This window comes from Pempheris klunzingeri, chromosome 10 (assembly GCF_042242105.1).
Source record: "Pempheris klunzingeri isolate RE-2024b chromosome 10, fPemKlu1.hap1, whole genome shotgun sequence".
NCBI classification, from domain to species: Eukaryota; Metazoa; Chordata; class Actinopteri; order Acropomatiformes; family Pempheridae; genus Pempheris; species Pempheris klunzingeri.
Genome location: NC_092021.1, coordinates 13502170 through 13514026, shown reverse-complemented (window position 1 = coordinate 13514026; position 11857 = coordinate 13502170). Strand labels below are relative to the sequence as shown.

At 41.1% G+C, this 11857-nt stretch overlaps 1 protein-coding gene across 1 annotated transcript; it reads right to left on the bottom strand.

Annotated features, from left to right (window-relative positions):
* Window positions 1-5669: 5669 nt before the first annotated feature.
* On the bottom strand, window positions 5670-8609 carry vgll3 (vestigial-like family member 3). The gene is made up of 4 exons (XM_070838449.1): window positions 8431-8609; window positions 7109-7472; window positions 6360-6905; window positions 5670-6239 (listed from the first exon to the last, which is right to left on the bottom strand). Exons 1-4 carry the CDS (start codon window positions 8533-8535, stop codon window positions 6199-6201), a joined length of 1056 nt encoding a protein of 351 aa, XP_070694550.1. The 5' UTR covers window positions 8536-8609; the 3' UTR covers window positions 5670-6198.
* Window positions 8610-11857: the final 3248 nt, after the last annotated feature.

Genomic DNA, 11857 nt, shown 5'->3' with positions numbered 1-11857 from the left:
TAAACACCAGCCCCGTTGAAACTGTTACAAATGCCCATTTTGTAGCCTCCAGTTCTAATTAAACATCCTGAAGCGATAAAAGCGAAGCCATACTCAAGGAATTGTTTCAGTGCATTCCTTTTCTTGTGAGAGATCACAGAAAGCAGCGCTGATGTCTCTCTTTTTCGCTGTCTAATCCAAACCAGTACCATCTAATACTTATTAAGTTCAGTACGTATTCAAGTAAACTGCTAACACCTAAAGGGAACCAACAAGTAACAAGCAAGTAAGAAATAAAGGCAAGAAAGATGCGATTAAACAGAACAAATAGACAGTGATATGAAAACAAATCTGTCAAAGCTGCTCCAATCGATATTCTTATATTCACAGTTGATACTATAATGATACCCCTTTGGTAGCTCATAGCTACAAACACACAGAAATTGATTTCTTGACTCTTCAGTTCCCCTCAGCTCTACAAAGCACTTTACCACCTTTCAGCAAGTTGTTTTGATTTTCGGGCCGGTAGCTTTACTGTTGTGGTTCAGTCTCATCCGCCGTGATTCCAGCAGCAGCAGGCAGCAAAACTCTACACGACCTGAAGTATAAACCATGATTAAACATTTAGTGTTTCCATCATTTTGTTTACTACAGGGCTCACTTTCTTCTTCCGATTGTACTGATGGCAGAGTTTCTGATGGCCAGTGGATGGAAAGACGCACTAGTTTATCACCGTCTGTCCAGAATAACTCCAAATGAATGCCAATGTTGCTCTGTGTCATTTATAATACGGCTTTAACCAAACAATTTAGTAGCCTAAATTAGTGACTACTTCTTAGCGGTAAGTTAATGTTAATAAAAAATAAAAAATAAAAATTCTTGTCTCATCTGGACATTTACCTCCATCTACCATTTCTGATTGTATGAACACCTTCACCACAGCTGGTCCAAATATTGCTGTATTAAAGGCAGTTTTTTTGCCTCCTCTCTTGTGCTCTGACCCCTCATTCTCTATTTTTTTTTTAAATTATCATTGCTTCATCCAGACTAAATTAAATTAGATGAAACTACAATCATTTAATCTAATCTAAATTTGATTAGAAAGCTTACAGAGATTTAATGTCAGTCCCATTTGAACCCCCATTACATCATGTGTTCATTGGACCTGCGGTATATAATTGGTAGTTAAGATAGAAAAACTATTTTTTTTTTGCTGCAATAAAGCAAAATGCTTTTGTCCTGATGCTAATGATAGCTCTAATAATACTTGCTTGGAGAAGCTGAACAAGAGGAAAATCTGCTGTTCCTCTGGTTTCTCTTCTCCTTGGGTGTTCCTGGTTGTTTGGTAATGAGCAGTCAGGTATCATTTAAAACAAAGAGGACCCGGCGAATCAAGCGTAATCAGCAGGACAAGTGTTCTGTGACACTCCCAGCATGCCTCATTAGGCCGTCCTGTTGACACAAACAGAGTGGTGAAAGCCGAGCCTTTCACTAATACCCTTAATACCCCTAATTCTCGCACGAGGAGGGGAAATTAGCTCTAATTACCCCAGTGATTTGTAGGCGTGGAGCTGGTTCATGGGAGTGAGAAAAAGATGTTTGAAGGGAAAAAGGAGTGAGGAGGGATTATGACTGCCATATGCCTCTTTGACACGCAGTTATTGTTTTTTTGTATCTCCTCTGCACTGCTCTCCTCTGCTCCGCTCGCCGTCCTGGTCTCTGTATTTATATAGTCTTGTATTCAGACAGCTGGTGTTGTGTTGCTGATTGTGAGACTAATCATCCGCTCAATTGCTCTGGAATGTGTAGCTGGGCTGTGTTATGACTGATCAGCTTTCCCTCTCTCTCTCTCTCTCTCTCTCTCTCTCTCTCGCTCTTTCTTTTCATCTCTTTTTGTGCACTCTGACTCTCCCCAGTCTGCTACACTCTGTCAGCATCTGTTGCCTGTGTCCCATTCTCTTGCTGTGTCTTCACCACTCAGTTCAGTTCAGTTCAATTCAGTTCAGTTCAGTTCAATTCAATTCAATTGCATGTTCAGTAAATGAAATCCTGGAAAACACGCGACTTTCCTCCCATCCAGCCTCTGCACGACTTCTGAATAAAGAAAATGCACATTTTGAAATAACAGTAAATGAAATGGATAAGAACCTGACAGGCCTCAGACTAAATCTATTAAGGATTCTCTGAAAATATCCACCAGCTTCTCTTCATTATTTTTGCCACTTATTAGTTTCCTATATAATATCTAGTGGTGGCAACTTCTTCCATCCTCTTTCCTCTTTCCTCTTTTAGGAAAAATAAAATCCTCTTTTAACTCGTAGGGACCTCTGCTGACAAACCTTACCTGACAGGGCTGGCCGATCAGAGTCAGTAAGTGCTGCCTTATTGAACTCACTCGTTGCAGGCTGTAGTCTAACACACTTTTGGTATTAAGTACCAATAAGTATGTGACTGCCAATAATAATCACTCAGCTCAATTTCACAATAAACCAACCAACTTCACTTAACTCACCTGCTACAGTCAGTGATGGAGAAGCAAATGATGAAGGGTCTATTATTTGACTCGCCCTACCTAGTAGCACTTGCCGTGTTGTGCAGTGTTGTGCTGTGGCTCTGCCAAGTATTTCCGAAGCACTTCTGGAAAATTATGTAATAGATAGATGTTAGCCAAAATAAGCATAAAATGCACGCATATAGACTAGATTTGTGTAAAACCCATCTGCATTTTATCAATTTAATCACTGGTCTACACCAGTCCAACAAACAAAGCTTGAATGTCTGTCAGTTCCAAATAAAATGAATACACACACACATAAATTGTACTTCTGTGTTATGTTTCTTCTTCTTCTTCTTCTGCACTACATGACTTGGATCATGCCCATTCCCAACACTACAATCTCTCTTCCCCCGTTGGATGCTGCTGCAGCTGCTGAGGATATTTCAAAGTCTTGCACACTAAAATTATATTTCTATTTAAATATGTTGCAAACATATGGCCCATATCTGGATTTTTTTTCTTGGCACCACGTACACCCCTACACACGGAGGCTCCCTAAGCGACCTCTTAGACGGTCAATGCTCAGAGCCGACACTGGAACCAGGTTGCTCATGAAAGGATCATGAAAGGTTCAAACAGGGCTGACCAGGTCACAAGAAACTGCAATTTCCAACAAATAATGGAGGAAATACAGCAATTTCCTCTCATTTCTAAAATTGATGCAATGCTCTGTTACAGAGAGGAAAATGAAATTGTGGTTACAAAAGAAGCAATCATGGCAATGAGGAGATGAAAATCCAAGCTCCTAACTAGCTATGAGTACATCCTTTTCTCATTTGATATCTTTTGTGCATATTATAAAAGAATAAATTGTATCCACATGAAAAGATATACACAACCAGACAACACATATAAATCATCACGAAATGAACATTGCCTGAATCACTGTCTCATGATGTCTATTAGTAATAGCTAAGAATAGCTAAATATGCATCTATACTGTGCGGCATTGTCATCAGATATTGCTTTGAAGAACTTAAATATCAGTGCAAAGAATTGGCTATTTAAACTTTAATTAAAAGCGGATACTACACATGCAACATTTCCTAAATCTGCCCCATTTTAAGAAATAATCGACATAATAATTACTACTATAATTACTCTATATAGCCTCCTGCTCCGTAGTACTGTATCTTAGGGTTCTTCCTGCAGTGGAAGTGCCTGTGGTGATTCTCCAAGGCTGCCAGTGGGATGCCTGTTAGCATATAAGTACACTACATGCTGATGCAGAAGCTACATGCTAATGCTAATTAGGAGCTTTGGAGGAGAGGAGAGGAGAGGATGCACTTTGGTGGAAAACCTTAAATCTCTCCATCTTTTTACTTCTCGCCTGGTTTGTCTTCCTTCATGATGTATTAAATACCCTGATAGATTGAACAGAGAATTTCATACAGCAAATTATTCGCGACTAACAACTACTAAAATGTGTCTTAGCTGATACATTTCATGAATTGATAAATTACATTTACATGTAAATTGCAGCTTGTTATTTTGCTGCAGAAATGAACCCTAACATGGCTGTATTGTCACACATGCAGTGCTTGGTAGCATTGTTGTGTTCTGTCTGGCCTCAGCCTAAGACAGTTCCATGTAACAGAAAAATTAAAAGAATAAACAAAACTCATGTCAACTAGTTTGTTTTTTTTACTCTGATTTTTCTTCGATAAAGATGATCACATTAGCTACATTTCTTTTCTTGTCACATTTCAGTAAAAGCTTAAATTCAAATGCAACGCGGCGCTCAGTAGATGCACAACTGATAATGAACAAATATCATCAACTTTCAGTGTTTAATTCGCTTTTTCCTCTCAGTTTTTCACTTCATCATGGCTTGTAGATTCTTTGGAGGGAAATGCAGCTGCTGATGTCCAGATTTGAAGTCCTGCTGTTTAGTGGAGACGGACAACGAGAAACGTGGGAGAGGAGGCTGGAATGTTAGTGGGCTGCTACTGCTGATCATACCACCTGGTCAGACCACTCACTACACACACACACACACACACACACACACACACTACACACACACACACACACAGCCAGGCTTGCACAGATTCAGCCAGCTGTTGATGATGTCAGGATGGGTACAAATAATGCTGGTCCTGGCATTAGACCAAGCCTGAAATATATATTTAAAGCAGCAACTTTTCTTCAGAATTCATACCAACTCACATTGTGAACGCCTCTTGAATTTTTCAGAGTGTAGATCAGTCCAGATCTACATTCAAACACAATTCTTCTGAAACTTTCTGCATGAGATAAATTGAATTTTATCACAGTCACAAAACAACGTTCACTTTAGTACCCGAAATGTGTCTTTTAGCATGTGTCTGAGCAGTCTGCCTCTCTCTGACAAACTTCCTGTCCAGACAGGAAATGCATTCTTTGGTGTGTGTTTGTCCATCTGGGAGTGTGTGTGCGTGTGTGTGTGTGTGTGTGTATGTGTGTGTGTGTGTGTGTTCCTGTGGAGACAGACAACAGACATGTCATGGTATCTTACAATAACTGTCTCTGGAATGCAACCCACTTCCCCTGGTACTACAACTCACCTCCAGTCCAGTCTATTATGTACATAATATTGAGCAGTGTTTCTATCTGAAACATTAAAGCTAATTATTCCTGCTGCAACCATTCATGCCTGTATTCTAATTTAGAGAAAAAGTCCAGGTCAGGTGATTTAGTGTTTGTGAAGATATAATAATGAAAAAAAAGAACACCAGCTATACTATATATTGTAAAGGATTGGAACTTCTGGTGATGGTGATAGCCTCGATTTTTGACTGTCTGAAATATTCCATCGTTTTGATTTTAGGTGATCAATGATAAAAGTTCTTGGAGCCTGATTTCACAAGAGAGAAGAAGCCCGTCATTTATTAGGACACAATAGGAAAGTTATGCTCAGTGCCTCTTGGGAGAGAGAACATGTGTGCTATCAGTAGGAAACAGATTTTCACTAAGATTTTGAGCGATGTACTCAATTCCCTCTAAAATATAGAAGAAGTAGTTGGGAGTGAATACTTTACTTGATTTTTGCACATTTTGGGGGGAGATTGGTAGATTTATATCTAAAAAATAACATTCAGTACTTTTGCAAATATAGTTCATAAATTTATTACTTAAACATACAGTACCAATATTTACACTACACAATCCTCAAAGGTAAAATAGTAAAGTAGCATTCAGGCAAACATTTTAGCAGAAGTCGTCCAGCAAACAACAACTTAGCATGATAAAACTGTACACGAAAAAGAAAAAAAATTAAAGTCATTAACAAACATTTACTGTACAAAACAAAATGTGGATCAAAGTCAAGCTCTTGAAACAGAACCGACTGGTCTCACATTGCGTGAATCAGAGAAATGGTGTTTTGTGCCGACAGAGAAGAAGTGGCCTCCCATTCTTAAAGCTAGTAGTCTGTATTCATCGTTCTTCAAGGGCTTTGACCTGCAGCCAAAGCAGTAGATCACTATCATTGAAGTCCAAAGCCTGAGTTTATATCCATAATAAGTTGTGTGGACAGTGCAGAACTCATAGTCTGAGCTACAGTGAGCTTTCGATCTACATTGAACATTACAGTGCTGGTGTTGCAGCCATATATTGATAGAGCCACATAGTAGGTCCTTTTTGGTGTGAATTGATATTCCCTCTTAGTCTCAGTGCATCAGTTAGAACCAAACTGACGTCTTTGCTTTGGTCTGATCAAGAGCTGCAGGAGAGAGAGAAACAAGGCCAAATTACTATTGTGCTCATTATTACTTACTGCACAGGTTCAAATACATGAGAAGAGATGCTTGCAAGTCAGTGCATATTGTTCTCTAGTATCTACCTGTGTCATACACCTCCAAAGATCCATGAAGGGCTGAAGGGGTCCAGGTGACAGAGGTAGCCGTGACGGGGCTGCTGCTGCTGGGGTCCATCTCTGTCTTCACCCCCTCGCTGTGCGGGGAGCTCCCTGTGCTGGCGGCCGGCTGGCTCTGGTTCCTAACACCAGGCAGCAGGAGAGGATTAAACCTGGGATCCAGTGCTGGGCTGTGGGCTGGGTATGAATGGAGCATGGGGTGGTGGTGGCGGGTGTGGATGTGGGGGTGGGAGTGAGGATGGTAGACGTTGTGAACGCTGGGGTAGCCACTTGCACCCTGGGGGTTCAGGCTGTAGGTCCAGCTATCGGGAAGGGTGGTCGGTGGCGGGAGGCCGGCCTGGGAGAGCACGTGGTCGGCCCACAGAGCTCCATCCGGGTGGTTGAAGGGAACGGGGCTGGAGGAAAAGTCTGGCTGGACTGAGACAGAGACTGATGGGAGGCAGGAACTGGCCTGGGGTGGGAAGGTGCTGTTCCACACTGAGCTGCTCTGACCCTCCGAGAGAGACCCAGCATCTGAAACAAAGACATCAAGACTTCATCCCTCAACACACTCCACAAAAACAGTGTTCAGCCAGTGTTTTTAAGGACTTTATTAATTAGCTAAGGATACAAATAATCTCGTATTAACTTCAACTAAGCAGACAGATTCACCAACGCAAATCAATGAGTTGAATCTATCATTCAACCAGAATTTTGCTCTCTTTTGCGCTCCTCACCTTTCCATAATCCAGCATTGGCTGAGGCAGACGGCTGAGTCACTCTGATGGGCTTGCTCTCGCTGTTGAAGGTGCCGGACTGACTGAGAGCCCGGGAGAAGTGCTCATCTACCACGTCACCAATGTCACCTTGGAAGTAGGTGAACAAAACACACCGGGAGCTCAAATACTCTGCCTCTGCTGGCTGAGCACCATCCTTCAGCTCCGAATCGGACGTGGATCTACGGCTTGATTCGGTTCCTGGTGGCGCAGGACCCTGCCGGAGGCCCTGATCCCTGGAAAGCATCCCTCTTCCTCCTCCTTGCTGCTGCTGCTGCTGCTGTTCCATACACTCCTGCATCTTACTGTAAACACTCAGCCTTCTCTGGAACAAGAGACAGAGAGGGATTAACTGACAGATCCAACCAAGGAAAAAATAGAAGTAGAATAGTGCGAATTTACATTCTAGTAGGGCCTAATTGCTGTTTTAGAGGAATTGGTGTTGTTTTCCACATAATGAAATAATAAATATAGAATTTCTGAGAAATATTTGCACTCTCATGAGTCATTTTCCGGGGAGCAGCTTGGGAGTTGTGTGAAAATGAGTTTCTTTTCTCCCATCCTGCATTCCAGCTATTTGTAAAGCCCAATGTGTTTCATCCACATTCCTGAGTGACTGACTGGCTGTCATTACATCACCATTTGACCACAGGATTAATAGTTCTGTGTCATTACGCCTGACCTGAGGTGAATGCTGAGCCTCGGACTGGAATTTAATCATTCAAAACTGAAATTGAAGTTAAGAGGTGTGTGTGTGTGTGTGTGTGTGTGTGTGTGTGTGTGTGTGTGTGTGTGTGTGTGTGTGAGGAGTAAAGAGAGTTTTAGGTGGTGTCCTGAACACGAGTCACGCAATGTAAAAAAAAAAAAGAAAAAAAAACCCCAGAAAATAATCTACAAGTAGTTAAAAAGTCTGTAAATAGCCAAACTTACTTTGATTTGGGGTATTTGAAGATGTCATGTTATACTTTATCCCCATAGTGGCACTTTCTCTTTAACATAAACTACATTTTTATAACAAACTCACTAATAACGATTATTCTTTAAATATATATATATATATTAGTGGAAGCAAAATGTCTCTGTTCAGCTTTGTTGTTCTTGTATGTATGTAAGTATGTAAGTAACACAAAGCTGGGTCTAATTTATGCTGTTCCAAGTTTAGGACACAAGAACTCATGTTTCCTCCAAGTTGACATGAACTCTTGAGGAAACCTCCTCTACTCAAATGGCTAAAAAAAAAACAAACGCTCACGCTACAAAAAGTTGGATGATGAATATCTCACCTGTTGTTGCTGGTGATGGGGGTTGTAGTAGGTCGCCTTGTACGCCGCTGCAGGGAGATAGTGCGCTCCATAGCTTTGGTGGTACATCACATCCAGGCAACTCATCGCGGCGGACCAGGGCGTTTAAAGAGAGGAGAAAGGCGGAGGAGGGAAGCGCGCACTACACAGCCAAGGACGACTCTCCACTCCTGAGACCTCAGACGGGCTGTATCCTCGGAGCCATCGGTGCCTCCATATATGCCCAAACGCATACAATGGCCATGTCGTCCAGTTTGCATACGGACAATGCGCCTCCTGCTGAGCACTCCACCAGCACCACCCGGGGCCACAAAATGGATCAAAACGGTATGTGACAAACACACTGTATCCTAAAAAAAAAAAAAAAACTCCTCTCTGACAAGTTTTCGGATCGCTTCTGATTGGGTCAGTTTTCCCTTCCCTCCTTCTCTCTCTTTCTGTTTTGGAGGGGAGTTATATTTAGAGAAGGCTGGGGCCATTTACTCACGCCCACCGGGGATGGGCCTGCATGGAGCAGTGGAGTTAAGCATGGCACTGACACAGCAATGAGTCCAAGGGTGCAATTCTGTTTGTGCTCATATGTTTCTGTGGGTGATATAAAGATCTCATAACTTAGAGACCCCTGACCTCTGGACAGCCTGTCAGAGCTTATAGAGCAGCGGTCAGGGTTTTGGAAATCCTTTGGTCCCACCACAGTAGGCTACACGGTAAACTTTAACCAGACTCCTAAAAGTGTATTCTAAAAGTACGTTAGTTTATTAATTAAACATTGTATTTATTCTGAAGGTCTAGATACTAATTCAAAGCTTTCTCCAGACTGTCAGGAGCAATATGAATCACTCAACTGAAATACTGAGTCATAAATGTGAAGTGAATCCAGTCTATGAATCTGTTAGATTACAAACTGTTAGGAACCTGAGTTACCATAACCATAGCCTCTGCTTAAAGTCCATCATAGAGCATGTGATCTTCCAGCTTTTGATAAAGCCCTCTGTCCCCCACTGCTTACAGCAGGAGTAGACTTGCTGTGAGGGGCAGTGAATCTGGAAAGGTTTGGGAAAAGGTGGTGGTTTGGCTTAGAATAAGTATGTCAGTTACAGGAGTGAAGTTACATGAAAAACGTTGCATATGTGTCATAAATTACATCACGTACATCGACTTTCTCGCTAATTGTTATTACATGTTGGACCATCATACGAATGGTGTATCTACTATGCTCTTTAGTGTGAGACTGCTGCATTCCAAATTGATAGAATATGGAAATGACCAATGTTTAACTGTCCTCCATGTTGCCTGCCTCAGTGTCTGCTGGCTGTAAATTGAATTGCTGACCTGCCAATAAAATGTTTACGGACACTGAGAGTGGGGAGCCTCAGGGAGCTCTTGGTGCTATTGAAAATTAAAAACAAAATATCCCTTAATTAATATACACTGTTGGTTCTGCCTCCAGGAAATAGCTAATTAAGTAAATGTCCTTAGAGTTCAGAGATTTTTAGCAATGCCACTGGTGCTGATGGCAATACCAGTCTGTTTGTGGAACTGTCCAGCAGTTTGGTCCAAATTGATATTTCTCAAAATTCATTGAATTGCCAGGATATTTTGCACAGACATTGGTCCCCAGATGGTGAATCCTATGAATAAACATTTGCCTCTGTACAGTGGACCAGGATGACCAGACCTGGATGTAAAGGTCATTCATTATAAGCCCCTAGATCAGAAACACCGTCATAATGGACTGTAGTCACATGAGTGGAAAAAATACTGGAATCAGACTTTATGCACTGAATGTGTAATTTTAGAATGCAACCTTGAGTTGCCATCAGGGTTGGTATAGTTACACATAACCATAACCATCCCAGATCACACTGAAAACATTGCGAGAAAATTATAGGACAACTTCCGTAAAATATGGCAATTTTTAAATTCTGAAACTTTTTTTTCATGATAACCAATTAACTCGTGAAAAGCACATCTGACCTACAGGGTTTCTTGGACAAGTGCTCCACTTTGTGGTCGTGGAAAAGAGGAAAGGTGGTGAGTCAAGATGGAGGGTTCAAGCAGCAGCTGTCCCTCCAAAGCAGCCTCCCATTCCAGGCAATATCACTAACACAAACTCAGTGACACTTACTCGGACAAAAGAAACAGCACCCCACATGTTGCAGAATATACACAGTACAACATTTTCATTGAAAAATCTGAAAAAACATATTTGTGGAACTGAAATTTTCATGGCCTAATGCATTTTTTTACTCTAATGAGCAATATTTTCATTGTTTGATTTTTAAACAATCCCAAAGCATTCAGATTAGATGACGTTTTTTCGTAATCCATTGCAATACAACATCATTAATTACAAAAAAGTTAAATCTTTTTCAGTAACTGACAGCACCTCAAAGTAAACCTATAAACCCTGGTTGCCCCATTGATAAGATCGGCTGCTTTGAAATGACCAATGGAGACAAAGCAGACTTTAATGAACAGAAAAATCAATTGATGCAGAATATCTTTTGCATCAAAAAACGTATGTGTTGTTTGTATGTGTATAACATTGTTGGCCTATGGATTCTGTGTCTGTGTCATTTTTTAACATGTTCACATCAAAATGAATGCTTGTATGACATACAGTATGGAGGAAACCGCACACGGGAGAAGTTTGTCTTCAGGGCTCTTTGCTGGAATGCGGTAGGGTAACCCCAAACCCCTCCTCCTAGGTCTAAAACTGGAGGTAAAGAAAACCTTTAAGGCAAACTTTTGTTTGTGTGTGAGGAAAACAGGAAAAAGAGGGAGAGGTATGACATGGAACAAAGGTCCTCAGTTGAAACCAAATTAGGGATATTGCAGTGGTATGACTCTTAACCATTCAGCTACCAGGACACTGCATCTGCTGCCATCTAGGCTTGATACTGGGACTGTTAGTTGGCAGTTGTGTCCCCTGATTGACTGAGTTGAGCTGCTTGCTGCCACCTGTTGGTAAGGCCAATGACATGACATTAACCATTAAGGAGACCCTCTATACACACACACACACACACACACACACACACACACACACACACACACTACTATGTGTGAGATGTTAATGTTAATTAAGTGAATAGATAACATGACGTGTTTGTTTGAAGTGTATAAAGAATAATGAATTACCATTTGAGGCTAATTTCTCAATTGCACAAAATTAATAAAGATCATCGGCATGCAAGTACATTTATTTTAACAAATACTTGGTCTAGATTAACTTTGTTCACCATTGTTAAACCTATAGGATGGGCGTTCGATTGCACAAATCCCAGAGGTGTTGCTGTTAGTGGATTTGGATTTACACGTAAACAATCTAATTTATGAATTCTTCATTATTTCAGAAGATATTTTCCATCAGACCATTCACTACTGATTTTAAGTTTCTTCCAGT